The sequence below is a fragment of the Athene cunicularia genome, assembly GCF_003259725.1.
Source record: "Athene cunicularia isolate RWA chromosome 22 unlocalized genomic scaffold, athCun1 chr22_part1, whole genome shotgun sequence".
Classification (NCBI taxonomy): domain Eukaryota; kingdom Metazoa; phylum Chordata; class Aves; order Strigiformes; family Strigidae; genus Athene; species Athene cunicularia.
In genome coordinates this window covers 4758251-4774036 of record NW_020799128.1, presented here as the reverse complement: position 1 = coordinate 4774036, position 15786 = coordinate 4758251, and the positions used below count along the sequence as shown (strand labels likewise).

The following is a 15786-nucleotide window of genomic DNA, read 5'->3' as shown; positions in this document are numbered from 1 at the left end:
GTGGGCGCCTCGCAGAGTCCTGACCCCCCGTCACCGGGGCAGGGACGTGCTGCCCAGGCCGCATCTCCCCGGTCACCCTGCGCGAGGCTCGGCTGGTCGCCCCGGGATGGTGGGAATGGTCCTGCACCGGAGCTGCCGGACCTCAACTGGCCGCAGAGGTTTCAGCTCAAGAGCCGGGGCAGCTCTAATGGCAGAGATTAACTCTTTGCTTAGCCCCCAGGCAGGTGACCCCGCCATGCCGTCTCGGAGGTCCCTCGTCCCTCTGCAGCCTCTGGGGTCACTGCCTGGCCCAGCTCAGGGCAGAGCCCGGCAGGATGGGCAGCCCTGGGCTGGCAGCACTGCCTGCCGGGTGGAAGCTGGCAGGGGGGTTTCAGAGCATGTTGCTGCCTTGCCAAGGGGTGGGATGGGTGCACCCGTGGAGAGCCCCGGGAGGCTCTGGGCCGGGGGCTGGATGCAGCCGCTCAGCACCTGCAGCCGTGGCCCCCTTCCCCCTCTCCCGCCAATGGTGCTCGTGGAGCAGAGGGGTCAGGAGGCTCCGCCGCCCGCGCCTGGCGTGGCTGTGAGCTGACCAGCCCTGTCCGCCTTCCCTCATGCATCCTGCAGGGCGTGGGGCGCGGGGGCACCGTGTGCCCGGTGCTGCGTGGCTCTGGGGTCACGCACGGCTGCTAACGACCCTTCCCTCTCAGCACAGCAAATTAGTGCTGTCCCCGAGCTGGAGGTGCACGGCCCGGCGCTGGCTCCGCGGGGCGGCACAGAGGGCAGCTCAGCCCTCCTGGGGAGGGCTGAAGCCTTTTGAAGCCAGAGTGTGGTTCTAATCTGGAGGGGAACCAGCATGGAGGGACTCTGAGCTCTGAGGGCTGGCGGGTGTACTGGTGCCACGCTCAGGAAGGGGAGGGCTGCCCAGAGCCATGCTCTGCAGAGAGCCCCGGTGCTCACCCACCTCCCTCCTCTCCCGCAGCCCCTGCTCACCTGCCCGACAGCATCCACAAGAAAAAGCACACGCGCCCAACCTTCACCGGGCACCAGATCTTCGCTCTGGAGAAGACTTTTGAGCAGACCAAATACCTGGCGGGTCCGGAGAGAGCGCGGCTGGCCTATTCCCTTGGCATGACAGAGTCCCAGGTGAAGGTGAGTGCTGGTCCCCGTGAGGCACGGGGTGTGCGGTGTGGTGGCTGCTAACCGAGCCGGGGCCGTGGGGCGGCAGGTCTGGTTCCAGAACCGACGGACCAAATGGAGGAAGAAGAGCGCCCTGGAGCCCTCCTCGTCCTCGCAGCGGGCGGGGGGCTCTGGCGGAGAGCGGGCAGCCTCTGAAACCGAGGACGACGAGTACAACAAGCCCCTGGACCCCGACTCGGATGATGAGAAGATCCGGCTGCTGCTGAGGAAGCACCGTGCTGCCTTCTCGGTGCTGGGCTTGGGCACGCACAGTGGCTGAGGGCCGGCACAGCCCCCCTCTGGGCCACAGGGCGCCCGGCCCGGTTGCCTGCCTCCTGCCAGGGGGTGACCCCCACGCCTGGCTGTGGGGAGGGGGCAGCCACTGCCCCCCTCCTGGTGGCTGCTGCCCAGGGTTCATGCTGGTGGGGCTGGGAGCCACACGTGTGGGCAGCATCAGGCGCAGCCATGCTGTCGGCATTGATGAAATAAACGTCCCAGCCCCAGCCGAGTCCCAGCGCTTGCTTCATGGGCGTGCGGTCAGGGTGCCCTCGCGAGGCTGTGCCCGAGGAGGGGCTGGGATAGCACCTACGGGGCAGTGTCTGCATGCCAGGCAGGGGAAGGGGCCGTGGCTGTGGTGCTGTGTGTGGGCAGGAAGGGCACACGGTAGTGGGGCGGACCTGGGGACATTTCCCAGGGTTTTCCCCGGCTTAGGTGTGCACCGGCAGCGAGAGGTGCTGGTTCAAAAGTCACTCGTTGGGGCCTCTTGTTGGAACCTCGTAGCAGCAAATAAATATCATTTATCTTAATGGTGTGAGTGAGAGCCCGTTCACCTGTCGGGGCCGCAGGATTGATGTGGTGTCAATAGTCCCAGTGTGTTTGCCTGCCAACCTGGTGGGCCCCCCTGCGCTGCACCCCCGTTCCATGGGGGTGCGCGTGGGGCAGTGTGTCCCTGCTCCAGCTCCCCGTGGCTCAGCCCTTGCACCCCAGTGGCAGGTGCCACGTAGGGCTGGCTGTCCCCAGCCCTCGGGATGCCCAAGGGACTTCTGCTCGTGTGGGCACACTGCGGGGGCCCAGTGAGCTCGGCAGTTGCTCAGCCAAGAGCCAGCTGGGTGCCAGCCAGGTGTGAGCAAACAGACCGGCCGAAATCGATAGGAGATAAGGTGCTGCCGGCCCATCCTATAGGGATTAGCAATGCGGCACAGGCGAGGAGGTGCTACCCTCCCCTGTGGCTACAGGCAGCATCAGAGGACAGGCCAAGTTCCGCCCCCGGGGATGGCTGAACCCCCCACAGCGCTTGGGCTTTGCAGGGGGCCCTCCAGTCTCGTGGTGTGGGGCTGGAGACTGTCTTTGTGTGACCCATCCGCCCTGGCTGCAAGGCTGACAGTCAGCTTCAAGTCCCCTCTAGTCTGTCCTCTCTGCTGCGTGTGGGGCCGGGGGCCCTTTGCAAGGAGCCCTGACAGCACTTCCCCAGGGCGCAGGGAAGCCTGATCCCCACCGTGGGTCCCCTTCCAGCCCCCAGCGAGCATGGGGCTTGCAACACTTCCCCCTCAGCCGCACAGCTCTTCCGCTGCCTCGGCAGGACGGGTGCCAGCAGGCAGCGGAGCCCATGAACCCTCTGCAAGACGTGGAGGGACAGGTCCTGGGGTGGCAGCTGCGTGCCCCAGCGCCGTGGCAGGGCCGGGAGAGCCACGTCACTGCCCGTGGGCAGAGCCAGCGCTCGGCAGGAGCAGGGTCCGCACGCTGGGAGAAGTGAGGGGCTGCCGTCGGGATATTTTTTTGACATTTTCTAAGCTGCCCAGCGTGGTTGACAATTTTTAATGTACTAACTGCCTGGTCCAGTGAGCTGATTAATTGGTGCTGTGGAAATCAATACAAAACAGAAAATTAAAACAATTTTAAAGTGATTAAGTAGTTTAACACCTGTCTGATGCCACGTCAGGGCTGGGAGACAAATAAAGCAGGTGGCAAAGGGCCTGCTGCAGCCAGGGAGAGTGACAAATTGCAGGCGCAGCCTGGCTGCCCCGTGCATCCCCGCAGCCGGTCGGGTCCCCCCAGCAGCGCTGCTCTGCGCAGGGCCCCAGGGCCTGGGACCACCCTCCTCCCGCCGCTCTGCCCACCGCCACCCACGCCGGCCGCTTCTGCTGCGGTTTGCTGCAGGTTGTTTGCTGCAGCAGAGCGTCCCCTGCCAGCACTGGGGTCTCGACAGGCCGTGCAGCGCCTGGTCAGTGGCTCTGCCCGCCCCAAACCCGCTGTCCGCCCGCGGCCTGGCGCTGGGCAGCCCTGGGGGTGCGGGCAGAGCTCGGTGAGCGTGGCAGAGCTTGGGGCCGGCCGCGCTGGGGGTGTGTGGGTGCGAGCACGGGCAGGGCCGCCTGGCAGGCAGATGGATAGCGGCTCCGCTTCAATTCTGCATCCCTTTTCTCCCAGACAAACCCCGTCGGATTTTCATAAATCAAAGCGCCACACTGTTTAATAAAAATTTATTGACTTACAAGTGATTATTTATCAAAAGGCCATTAATAGCGGCTCCGGGAATGATGTGCTACTGGGTGGTGCGTGGAGACTAATAGCAAATCAATGCCAGCATCCGGGCAGAATGCATATGAGGGCCCCCGGCCCCAGCGGGCTGCATGGCTGCTGCAGCCAGAGCCAGCAGCCCCTACCCCATGGGCCGCCCAGCACTCCCCCCGGTTATTTATCGCTTACAAATGAAATGATCGATACTTTTAATCTAGAGCTAAATTTATTAACTTTCTCATCGGAGAGAGACATATTGACTGGGGGCATGGGGAGGAGGGAGCCGAGGTAAGATGGATGTGTGCCTCCTAACCTGTCCAGCCACCTCCCTGCCTGCTGCAGAGCATCCCAGCAGTACTGGGCCTGCTGGGGATGGTCCCCAAGCACAGTGGGGCCGTTGGAGGCCCCGCAGAGCTGTGAGGTGGGCAGGCACGGGGAGGTTCCCACACATCACCGCGGCCTCTGCGACGAGGCTGGGGGAAGCTCGCGGGGGGCACCCGGAGCCAGACCCAAGAGCAGGTGCTGCTGCAGGAGACCTGCCCTGGGGAGAGCCCCTGCCCGTGCCTGCAGGTGTTTTCCCAGCCTGAGGGTAATGCCCGTACCCCCGCAGAGACAAGACCACGGGGCGCACGGCCCTGCGGATGGGAAGGGTGTGGGTGAGTGCGCAGGAGCCCGCCAGGGAAAGGCACAGGAGACCCTGCCCAGGCAGCAGGGACGGGCGGGCAGCGATGCCCACGGCCCCAGGCTGGGGCTGCATCCCCGGCTGCAGCTCAGCACGTGGGGAAGGGGCACCCCCCAGGCCCCAGAGAGTGCGACACTGCCAGGGCACCCCGCGGCTCTCGGGGTCAAGGGACTCTCCAGAACATGGCACAGTGTGGGGTGGGAGGAAGATTTCATCCAAACGGCCCCTGGGCAAGGGAAAATCTTTGCCAGCCTTGGGGCCAGAGCAGCAAAGCTGGGGCTGGATCAGGCCATCAGTGGCTGACAGGGAGGTCGGCAGCAGCTTTCCGGGAAAGCACATGAGCGGGAACTGGAGTGAATGCAGCTCCTAAGATGTTATTAAACAGTACCGGCAAGTTCTGCAAGGTAGCGCACACCTGCCTGGTAACTGAGGGTTAACTATGCTACAGGTTAACTCCCATAATACATAGGCTATACCCAGCATTTCTTACACAATTAAACAATGATGGTCAAAAAGCTCTGCATAAATAGAACAACTTCCAAGAAGCTAAGGGTTGTGCTTTTATTTTCTGTCTTTGGGTTGTTGTTTGTTTTTTTTTAAAATAACAAAGCAACAGCCCCATCGATTAACAGACATGGATGGAGGATTGGTGAACTGGTGTTAGGAGCTGTCCCGAGGGAGTTGGGTAGAACAAGTAAACCAAAATGCTGGCGAAAAAGATTTTTAACGCCAGTATAAACTCCTACAGAAGGAGGGCTCCCAGCCTGGATAAATGAGACGTCTGTTAGTAACTAGCAGTTGTTTTGTCTTGTGTTGGCAGCACAGGAGCAGAAGCAATACACCTGTAGATGCTAACTGTCATCTCCTGCTTGGCTTCAGCTGCTTTTGTTTAGTTGTCACCAGTGGAAAGGAAAAGACAATGGACTTTGTTTCTTCTTTTTGTCCCTCTAGATCAATTGTCACAGCTGAAGTTGGGCAGAAGAGAAGAATACAAACTTGGGGTACAGGGAAAAGCCGGGGGCCAATAAGGGTGTCTCCATCACCAAACAAGAACAGCAGGGTTCCTCTTGGTGAGGCTGGATGTTAGCGGAGATCGTGTGTAACAGAGAACTGAATGCAGTGTTCGTGTCGGTAACGTGTCACTGTGTGCACATTTATAGAGAATCGTATTTTGAGCAGTACAAATAGCAAAGGTAAATCAATTCAGTATAGAAATATTTCCCATAACTGTACGTTAACTGATCATATGCTATTAAGTGTAGCTTTACATCATGGTAAGGAAGACTGTCCCCCCTCGGGTATTGCACTGGGAACAGTTTGTGCCTAAATCGATGGTCCTGGGGTAGGTGGAAAATAGCACACCACGGAAAACGGGCTCCTCCGTGTGAGGACAAGCTGCACACACCCGCTCGCACCTTGTCTGTGCGCAGGTAAAGGCTGACTGGCCCAAAAGGAGGGTTCTCGGGCCACAAAAAACACGAGGCATGGCGGCTGCACAGATCCGAATAACACAAGTGAGGGTATGGGGGAGGTCAGGGGAGTTTCTGAACTCTTCCTCTCTGTGGCTTTCTTTTTCTCTTTCTTGGTATCATGGTGATTTACCCCCAAAAAAAACAAGCAGGAAGTAAACTACCTTGAATCTGTGTTGTTACCTAGTGCAGAGAAGTTGAGGTTTAAGGACACTTACGCAGAACAGCTGTCCTGGCTTGGGGGCAATGAACACCCCCGGGGTAGGAAGGAGGCACCAAAGCGTTTCCTTCTGACTTCTCCAGGTTCCAGGGAGCACAAGCCGGGAGCATTAAAATGGCCTCGGCCTGTGAGAGCAGAGGACCCGAGGGAAGGTCTGTGATTTGTGGGAAAATAAGGAAAACTGGAAAGTACACGGGGCAAACGCTCAAATGCAAGTTGTTTTACTGCACAACATACTCGCCGGGCTGGAAGGGAAAGGGGCACCACCTCCAGCACAGGATTTCAGGTTCCTTACAACAAGATCCAGATTATCTGTGTGCATGTTGGTGTACAAGATCAGATCCCACCCCTGCCCTCAGGAGACATTTAAAAGGGGATCTCCCACCGCAGGCCGAGCTCCCCCACAGCAGGGACGGGTCCCTCGGGAGCCCCACACCAGTAACAACCATCTGGCAACCCACCGTTCACCCCTGAGGGACCCCAGGGAAGAGGCTGGTGCTCGGACGCTGGAGAAGGGTTAGGCCACAATAGGAGGGTGGAAAGGACGAGGGGAGGTTTCTCCTTATGGCAGTAAAGCTGGAAATGGCCGAGAGCACACGCTGCTCATGTGGGGTTTAGGCTGCAGACACAAGGCACAGGGCTCACGAAGGCTCCCTCAGTTGTCAAAGCAGCTGATTTCAGCACAGCTCGCCAGCTTCTGCGCTGTGGGAGACTTGTGACTGACACACAGGCACATCGACGCACCAGGCCTCCCCCTGGGCCTGTAAACACCATATGGAAGCATATGAGACCATAAGTTTTGTTTAATATTGCCCCTGCAAGGGGCTTCACTGTAACAGTAACAAGAAGGCATCTTTGCCCAGGGCTGCCCAGGGCCCCAGACTCGGGGCAGTAACAGCGCCTCCAGGGAATCGCAGCCAGAGTGTGAAGGGGCGAGTGAGCGGCTCTGGAGTAGCCAAAGTCCGAAGATCTGGAGCTGCTTCATCAGAGGAGCCCCGGGTGGTGCCGGGGGCAGGGGCCTCTGGCCAGGCCCAGTAATGGTGCTGGGGGCAGAGGGCTCAGGACCGGCTCCGGTCTTCATGGTTGCCTACAATCATTTTGCTGTAGAGTTTCTGTTGCTCCTCCTTGAACGTGTCTTTCACCTTCTCCCTCTTCAGTCCTCCATCCCTGGGGAGAGTCAGACCATCAGAGGAGCTGCAGGCGGGCACTGTCGGGACCTTTGGCTGGGGCTGCCGGGGGCAGCTCAGAGCCCCGCGCCAGCCTGGTGCCAGGGGCCCACACGTGCTCAGCACGGCAGCCTGGCAGCAGGCGGCCCCACAGGCTCCCCCAGTGCTGAAGATCTCAGCGCCCGAACAAGGAAGCTCCCAAGCTCAACCCACCTCGCCTCGCAGCATTGAGTCACCACCAGGGCATCCCGGCGTAAGCTGGGATGAAGCCCCGGGGCCCGACACACACAGCAGAAGCCAAGACTCTGGTCCCTGCTATGGGCGAGCAGTTCTGGGGGTCCCAGGGAGGGTGGTCTCCACTTCTCCATAGGCCTACTCGGCCCAACGCAAGGCAGCTCTGCAGCCCACAGGCACATGCCAGGGCCCAGGAACAAGGAACCCGGCCCAGGAAGAGCAAAGCCTGCCGGGACTCACCAGAGCAGATCCACCAGGCCCCCCTGCCTGGCGATGGCTGACTTCACTCGATTGGCAAACTGGACAGCGTCCTCTTCGGGCTGCGGCAGAACAACACAGCTCAGCGGGAGCCAAGGGCCCAAGGGGCAGTGGCCAGCGGGCCAGGCCCACTGCACGTACCTGTCTGGTCATTGGGGGCAAGTACCAGACGCTGCAGACGATGGCCCAGCTGGTCATCATCCGGAGAAGGTAGGTCACCATGCCGTACTTGCTGCTGTTCCAAAAGGCATCTCCGAACTGCGGGTCATACTGCAGAGGCAGGAGAGCTCAGAGTCAGGCAGTGGCCCCACCCTCCCCGAGGCCCCGAGTTCCGCTCCAAGCCCAGCTACAGGCCAGCACTCCCAGAGCACTGCACGGAGTGATCTCAGCTTCCCCATGCCCCCAGGCCTGGGCTAAGGCTGGGCTGCCAAGACTGAGCTCTGAAGCAGAGAGTGTTTGCCTTCCCATACCTTGATGGCTACAGGGTAAACTGTGGCTCCAATTTCAAAGCTCCCCTTCTTGAACATCATAACAGACGTGTTGTTGATGCAGGTTCCTGTAAGAAGCAAGCACAATCTTCTCAGCTTCCCTTTGCAAGTCAGCTCAGAAGTCTAAGCTAACACCTAAGGTCCAGGCTATGGCGCCCAACAACTACCCCCTAACACTCCAAACCCTGTGCCCTGCACACAGCATATGTCTCTGGGACACCACAGATCTGACTTCCACATTCTGCACCCAGTCAGCTCTAAAGATGCAACATTCCCTTTGTCCCAGTGAAGGGTCTCAAGGCCCTTGGCTGCGCAAGGAGGGAAGGAACAGGGGCACACGGCTGTCCCCGTGTGCCCCCTCCAGCAGGTGCTGGTCTGGCCCCACTCCACAACTCACCTTCCGGGAAGATAAGAATGGGCAGTTTGCTCTTGTCCTGGACGTGCTCCGTGAGCCTGAACAAAGAGTGTCACTAATTAGCAGAGGACACAGAAGCCATCACTACCAATTCATAGCACAGTCCTTATCCTGCCATTGCTGGGGGCCACCAAGAGAAGTGTGGTCTCCCAGCACCCATGAGGCAAGGCAGCATCCTCACCCACGGGAAGCAGGCAGCCCCCTTGCCTTTCCCAGCCTCCAGACCCCCCTGCAGCGAGCAACTGCCACACCTTTTGGCGACAAGGTGACGATCTTTGACCTCAGAGCGTTCAAACCAGACATGGGGACAAGCTTTCACCATGGCTCTCTGTATCACACCCATCAGCCCGCCGTGGATCTGACCCACCTGAACAGGGCAGGAAGACACCAGTTACAAGACCTGGGGACACATGGAAGCCAAGGCAGATCCTGCATCCACAGCCGAGTTTCATCTTTCTACTCCCGCCGTGGAAAGGCTGAGAGGGAAAGCCCCAGGCTCTGACGGGGAGGACAGCTGCAGCAGCCCCAAGTGCTTTCCACGCTGCAGAAGGTCCAGCTGGGGAAGCGCTTTGCTCTTCCGTGGATGGCAAACCCCAGAGCTCTGCTGGCAGAGCAGTGCCCAGAGGCCCCTAGTGCTCCAAGTCCCAGGCCAAGACAAGAGGGTGCAGAGGGTCGGAGAGCGCGATGTCACACGGGGAGGGTAGTTCTGCAGGCTCAAAAGCCTCTTGCTGCCTCTGCCCGCCCCACACACCACAGATGTGACCAGGCCCCACCGGCAGGGCTGGGGCGCAGACCTTACCATCGCGTAGTAGCCATCACTGGCCAGGATGATCACATCGATAGGGGACGTGTGATTGGCCACGCAGATGCCTCCATTTCGGGGTCTGTTTTCCCTAAATGCAAAACCAAGGCACAGATGAGGACAGAGGAACGAAGGGCGAGGCCTGCAAGAGGCTTGGCGCGGAGCAGCACGTGGGAAGGGGCCCACTGCTGGCAGAGCCTCCTTACCGGTCGTGGTAGGTGATGATGGCTGTGAGAGCACGCACGCAGATCCGGTAGCACATCAGGTGGACGTGCTTGCTCAGGAACTCCTTACACCTGCAGCCCGGGACACAGACCGTCACCCTCAGGGCTACAACCTCCCCTGTAATGGGGCCACTCAGCCCAGCTGCACCAGGCCAGGAGGTCCAACTGATACACAGAAACACGTCTCGTCCTGGGTTTCACTGCCAGCTTACAACCACTGATTCTTAACTCATGAGAACTAAACTTTGGCCTTTGCTCTCTTCTGTCCTTGCTCCTTTCAGAGCCCAGGGCTGAGTGCTCTGCCACAGGTTAGTACTCACATCTAGGCCCTCTGTTTAAAATTACAGGCTGTCTGTTGCTGAGAGGCTACAGACACCACGGCAAGGCACCAGCCTTGCTTGCAGCAGGCAGAACAGTTTGGCCTCACAGAAAAACTTCAGGGTTATCAGGTCTTAAACTGCACAGGGGTGTCCCCATCCCCTCTGCCCCAGAGATGAACTCACCTTCCATTTGGCAAATATCCCACCACTGTAGTACCCGTCACCAACAAGCTGATGCCAGTGAACGCCAGAGCTATCCTGCAGAAAGAGGGAAGCTACGCGATAGAAAAATCAGGCCACAAGCCCTACTCGTCAAGCAGCTGGATGAGGATAACCAGGGTCTGGGGTGGATACCAGCTGCCCTCCACAGTGGAGGAGGCCGCCATCCCCGGGCGCAGGTAGGCTGCTGCAGCAGCACTCACCTGAGGGGCAGCAGGAAGCAGTAGCGGATGATCACTCCCAGTCCCCAGAGCACAGTGAGGCGCAGGCTGATATACTGGAAGTTGTAGTTGGTCCTGCTGAGCAGGTTCCAGGACTCCAGCTCTTCAGCTGAGAACCTCTTGGTCACTTCATCATCCATGATGGTCTCGATGCCTTTACGGCAGAAATAGAAGATATCCGAGAGCTCAAACTCGGGGGTGTCCAGGGCTTTGCCACTGCCGCTCCGGCGGATCTCCTTGATCTCCTCTTCCAGGGACGTTGGCTCCTTCGCAATGATCCCTACAACACACCGCAGGCAGTTCAGAGCGACACTCACAGGCGGCTGAGAGCCAGGACCCTCCACGGCCCCATCCCTCTGCCAGCGCAGGCAGGCATGGACCAGTCCCCTCCCACTGCCTGGGCGCTTCCCCCCCTTCCTCACGAAACAGACCTCTCCATAGCTCCCCCCAATCCACCTATACGAAAAGGCTTCCCAGCACACCTCAGCTGCTCAGAGACACCACATTTACCCCCTCCCCAAAAGAATATTGAACTTCCTACATACCCATGCAGGGCAAGATCTTACCATTGACATAGGGCTTGTATAATGGATGCTTCTTCTCCTTGGCCCCACGCTCTATTCTCAGCGTTGCCCACTGCAAGATACATGTGACAAGATTCGCAAGGCCTGTAGCTCTGCTCCTCACTGCCCCTTGTTCACAGTCGACTCCCAGGGAAGAGCATGGTTAAGGGGAGAAGATGGAGCCGGAGGCTTCTGTACAGAACTGAAGAGAGTGATGAACACAACCGAACCCAGGTGGGAGCAGAGCCTGGCCCGGGAGGAACGTTTTTACAGCAGAGATCTGCCTGCAGTGGGACAAGAGGACTGATGGGGGGGTGACAGGCACAGGCCAGTTGTGACGCGCACACGTTTGTGCGCCGTTCTGCGGAGCAGAGCCCCATGGGAAGCAAGGGAGTGAGGGCCAGAGGGAAGGGGAGTGCTCAGCGGCGAGGCCCAGCGGTGTTCTCTGCAGCCCCTGCCCTGTGGGCTCTGTGGCCCCTGTCCCATGGCTGCCAGTGCACAGCCACTGGGTGGAGCGTGATCCTGCTCCACACCACAGCACAGGGGGCCGGTCACAGGAAGGGCGCTGGTTGTCAACCCTGGCTTCTTCCAAGCTCAAAGCAGAGACTGTGCTTCCAGGCTGCTGCTAGAAACATCAGGCTGATGACGGGAGGGGATGCTTCCCTCCCCGATTCAGCTAACGGCTGCTGCTGCTTCTCAGCTCACCATCAGCCCACACCAGCAGCAGCAAGCACCCTCGGACCGCGCCCTGGCGGCTGGTGGCCAACTCCCACGCCCTGACTACCTGTTACACAGAGAAATCTCCCTCAGTTCCTTCTCAAAGGCATCGGCAAAAACTGCAGGCTGGATTACTGGCCAGTCTTCCTGCCTGCCCTCTCAGCCTCATGCTCTGTTGCACTACACAGCCCTAGGAGAAGCAGCTTCTCAAGGACTTGTATACAACGTGCGTATTGCCCCAGGTCAGCTGTGCTGTCAGGGATGGGGGAAGAAGGGGGAGCTCGGGGAGCTCCTCGCGTCCTCTCAGCCCATGCCAGCGTCAGATCTGGAAGCAGCGACGTGGGAATACTAATCGCATGTGGAGTGTCCACTCATCCAGCAGCCTCCTCTGCCAGCAGAAGGAACTGCAGGATTGCAGAAGACTGTCGAGACACTGCCATCCCAAGAGAAGTCAGAAGAGGAGCTCTGGCCCAGCAGGAGACGGGCAGCCTACGGAGAAGGCGTCCCTCAGACACGTCTCCACCCCGGCTGCGGCAGCAGAAAACCCAGACTCGCACCCGGGAAGTGCCAGGCAGGTCTCCCACACTGCCAAGAGATGTGCAGCCCCTGGCCCAGGCCCCGCAGCGCCCGCCGTGTCCCACGGACTGCCAGACCTGAACGCTGCCCCTGTGGGCTGGGTTTGCAGCACCAGCCCCTCGAGCTGGGATAATCTTTTGGGTAAATAACACTCCCCAAAAATACAAGTCTGAGTGACCAAACACAGTGAGTGAACTTTCCACCAAACCTGTGAGCGGAGTGCTCCCCTCTCCAACCACAAAGACAAAAGCTGAAATAGACTTCAAAGTCTTTTCAGAAAGTTTCAAAATTAAACACCAAAACCGGTGTCAAGATTATACGTTCCTGAATTGAAGAAAAAACAAGGTGAAAAGTTAAGTTCCATTTCAGATAAACCAAACTTATTAATTTTTTCTCCAGGTTCAGTCACTAAATTTGAAGTCAGATCAGACATATGTGTTAACGAAGCATCTCACAAAGCCCAGGGTCTTCCCATGCACATCTCAGGCTTTTGGGAGGACTCAGAGTTTGAAGAGCTGAGTGTTGCCAAGCTGCAGTGCTGCCTTCCCGAGCCAGCCAGTACAGACACGCTCCTGGGGAAGACCAGCCCTGTTCAAACAGCAGCAGCTGTACCACAAATCATTTAGCAGCTTGAACTCCACATTTAAGAGCCTAAAACCTCCCTATCAAGCACAGGCTAATCTTTTTCCTTGCGCTTGGGCTGCCAGGGTAGGGTGTTGTAGGCTTTATTGACTAGGAGTCTGGCAAAAATTCTGATCTCACCAGGGACTTGCTTCAAGGAGAGGTGTTGGCTGTAAGACAGCCCATAAAATTAGTCTGCCAAGGGCAGGCAAGGGAACGGCATGACCCCAAGCTGGAAAATTCCACTTTGCCTCTCTGTGCCAAGAGGGTCAGCAAGGGCTGCTGGTTGTCCTCGGAGGCTGCGGGTCCAGGCATGGCTGCTGGGCTCAGCAGATAAACAGGCAGTGCTCTCTGACAGAAGGTGTTGAGAGCTCTGGGTGCTGGCTGCAGACTGTTCAGGGCTTGCTGTACAGAAAGTCCTGCCTCACCTCCTGCTTTTGCTTCATCCATGTCCTGGAGAGGAGCAGCCGGCCGACCGCAGCCTTGTCCCTCTCCATCACACCCTACAGCCCTTCTGGCTTCCTTCCACATGGAACTGTAACAGCACCCTGCCCCGCCCGGGATGTTAGCCCACCCCAGCACGTGCCTCCTCGCAGCACATCTACAGATCCCCCTGGGCCACTGCACATTGCTACTTTACGTGAAGACTTACTGGGTCAATTACTGGGAAAAAACAGCCCACAAAGAGAGCTCCAGTAAACTGCACCTGGCTGAGATGACCCAAAGGGGTCATATGGCACCAGCACGTGTCACCAACCAACCAACCTCCCACCCCAGCCACCTGCAATGGTCTGCTGAGGGGCAAAAGCCTCTCTCTGCCCTGCATGACCACACTTGACCAGACCCCTGTAAATACGGAACATTCTCAAGACGTGACTTACCTGAAAAATCTTTAATAAAGTTTTCATGTAAACCTTGCGGATGCCAAAGGAGACTCCAAAAATTGCTGGCACAATGATGAAAACCAGAAGCAGGGTGAAGAGGACAGTGATGGAAATCCCCAAGAGATTGACAACCAGGCTGTCAAAGGGGAGCAGGAGGAACATGGTGAGAGGCCCAGGCAAGGCTGGTGCCCTGCAGCCAGACAGAAGGGCTGCCCGCAGTGATTAACCAGTCCTCCTGTTATTCGGCAACAGTCTCACACATGCACCGAGTCCGCAGCCTGCTCACAGACCCCATTCCAAAGTTCACATCCTTTTTGGGCTCTGGAGAGAGGGAACGCAACAGGATCAAGGAGAGCAGTTGGGAAAACAAGCAAATAGTCTGCCAGAAGCCCAGGTGAGTTCAGACAGTGTGGACTGAGCAGCTCAAAGGAGAGGGAACATGCACACAGTTTCCTCCATGGGCGTGCAGTGGGCACTGCAGTGACACAGCCGCGTGAAGGGATATCTTCCCACGGTGCCGCTGAGCCAGCCCCGCTGTGGGGCAGCTTCTGAAGAGCCTGGCAGCAGAATCCCCTCCTGGCTGCTGACAGCATGCAGAATCTCTTCACAGGGACAAGGTGGAGTCCATCCCTGAGCCTGCATTGGAGGAGATGGAGGGAGTTGGCACTTGGGGAGCCTACCGTATGTGGAGCTGTTATCGTTCTTTCCGTGAGGACACAGGCACTAGCACAGATCCTTGCATGACGCCTGGGACGAGTTTAATTCCAGAGGCCCCTGGCATCCAGTCACGCTGAAGGGTCGTTACAGACACGGATGAAGCCTGTGTCCCAGGAAACCTCTTCAACAGTGTTGGCTTCTTGGCCGACAAAGCACTCACATGCCACCAGCACTAGTGGAGGAAAGAGAACCCAAAGTCAGGCAAGTCACGAAGCTCAGAGAGACGTCAACACAGAGAGGGTGGCAGGCAGCCAGGGACAGCGGGCTCTGAAACCTGGAAGGCAGTGCTGGGGCTGAGGTCACATCACTCAGAGCAGCTCCTGAGACACGGCAGACTCGGAGAGGCACTCCAGCTACTGCCTGGCACCGTCACAGACTTGGGAATCCCTCCCTGCTGCCACCCATCCTGTATTTTCATACTATCCACACCTCAGATTGAGCAGACTCATGGAGAACCACACCTAGAGCACAGGACACTGCAATCAGGTCCCAAGTACCGGAAAGGAGCCAATGGAGAGACATAAACCCCATCCTCATGACAAAGATGTGATCAGCTCTCTCATTTCAGAGGCATCCGTGAGCACTGAGCCAGCCAGGTACCCAGATTCCTAGGAGGGAATCACTTCCTCTGCTCATGTACACACAGCTCACCCCCTGGTCACACAGGGCAGCTTTACAAACAGTTCAGGACAGGAAGTTAGCCCAAGGGGAGAATTATCACTGATGATTAGCCAAAGTGGAACTCGTTGGGGCACAGGGACCAGTCAAAGGTCAGACACCTGGCACTACAGCGCTTCCTGGGGAGGGCAGCCTCCGCAGCAGGGGCATGCACAAGCGAGGCCAGCTGGGGCTCGTCAAGAGACAAGTCTGCCGGAGGAGCCTTCCCTCGGGATACCACCTTCACCTGGCTGCAGAGTGTCGAACCAGGGACGGGACTTAACAGGGACCCAACGAGCACACAGGAGCAAAGGAGAGTCTGGGAAGATCCTCCTGCTCCCCCGTGCAGCGTGTTCTAGGTGCTGGCTTGGCACTGCTGCACCAGTGATGCCAAAAGCACCGTCAGCGCCCCACAGGAACATGCGCGTCCACACGAACCACGTCCTGGGAGAGGCAGCTCTGTGGCCGCGCATGTCGCTGGCTGTTGTGCCAGAGCTGTCACCCGTCAGAACCGGGACTGGTGCTGGCACACCGGTCCTACCGACCACGCGAGCCGGCAGCCGCTGCCCTCGAAGGGGCTCAGTTACCGCGCCCCTGCGCCCTGTCACCCCGGGTCAGGCAGCTTGCGCGGCCGGCGGCCGCCAGCGGCGAGCCCGGGGCCAAG

At 58.6% G+C, this 15786-nt stretch overlaps 3 protein-coding genes across 3 annotated transcripts in view; 1 reads left to right on the top strand and 2 right to left on the bottom strand.

Moving 5' to 3' along the window:
• Positions 1-502: 502 nt before the first annotated feature.
• On the top strand, positions 503-1733 carry NKX6-3 (NK6 homeobox 3). The gene is made up of 3 exons (XM_026863036.1): positions 503-524; positions 959-1128; positions 1205-1733. Exons 1-3 carry the CDS (start codon positions 503-505, stop codon positions 1433-1435), a joined length of 423 nt encoding a protein of 140 aa, XP_026718837.1. The 3' UTR covers positions 1436-1733.
• Positions 1734-6826: 5093 nt separating this feature from the next.
• GPAT4 (glycerol-3-phosphate acyltransferase 4) lies at positions 6827-13941 on the bottom strand. The gene is made up of 12 exons (XM_026863044.1): positions 13746-13941; positions 10954-11023; positions 10370-10667; positions 10131-10205; positions 9610-9699; positions 9401-9494; positions 8853-8968; positions 8584-8639; positions 8169-8254; positions 7840-7968; positions 7681-7760; positions 6827-7207 (listed from the first exon to the last, which is right to left on the bottom strand). The coding sequence occupies exons 1-12, from the start codon at positions 13908-13910 to the stop codon at positions 7099-7101; spliced, it is 1368 nt and encodes a 455-aa protein (XP_026718845.1). The 5' UTR covers positions 13911-13941; the 3' UTR covers positions 6827-7098.
• Positions 13942-14520: 579 nt separating this feature from the next.
• GINS4 (GINS complex subunit 4) overlaps positions 14521-15786 on the bottom strand; it is a 7107-nt gene continuing 5841 nt past the window's right edge. Inside the window, exon 7 of the mRNA XM_026863035.1 lies at positions 14521-14637. The gene's annotated coding sequence lies outside the window, so the exon portion shown is untranslated. The remainder of the gene's footprint in view (positions 14638-15786) is intronic.

Coding starts and splice junctions, on each gene's coding strand:
- NKX6-3 (XM_026863036.1), top strand. CDS start 503: ATGGTGCTCGTGGAGCAGAGGG. Junction 525..958: donor GGTGCTCGTGGAGCAGAGGG/GTCAGGAGGCTC, acceptor CCTCTCCCGCAG/CCCCTGCTCACCTGCCCGAC. Junction 1,129..1,204: donor TGACAGAGTCCCAGGTGAAG/GTGAGTGCTGGT, acceptor GTGGGGCGGCAG/GTCTGGTTCCAGAACCGACG.
- GPAT4 (XM_026863044.1), bottom strand. CDS start 13,910: ATGTTCCTCCTGCTCCCCTTTGACAGCCTGGTTGTCAATCTCTTGGGG. Junction 10,668..10,953: donor ATACAAGCCCTATGTCAATG/GTAAGATCTTGC, acceptor GGTGTGTTGTAG/GGATCATTGCGAAGGAGCCA. Junction 9,700..10,130: donor GGATATTTGCCAAATGGAAG/GTGAGTTCATCT, acceptor CCCGGGCTGCAG/GTGTAAGGAGTTCCTGAGCA.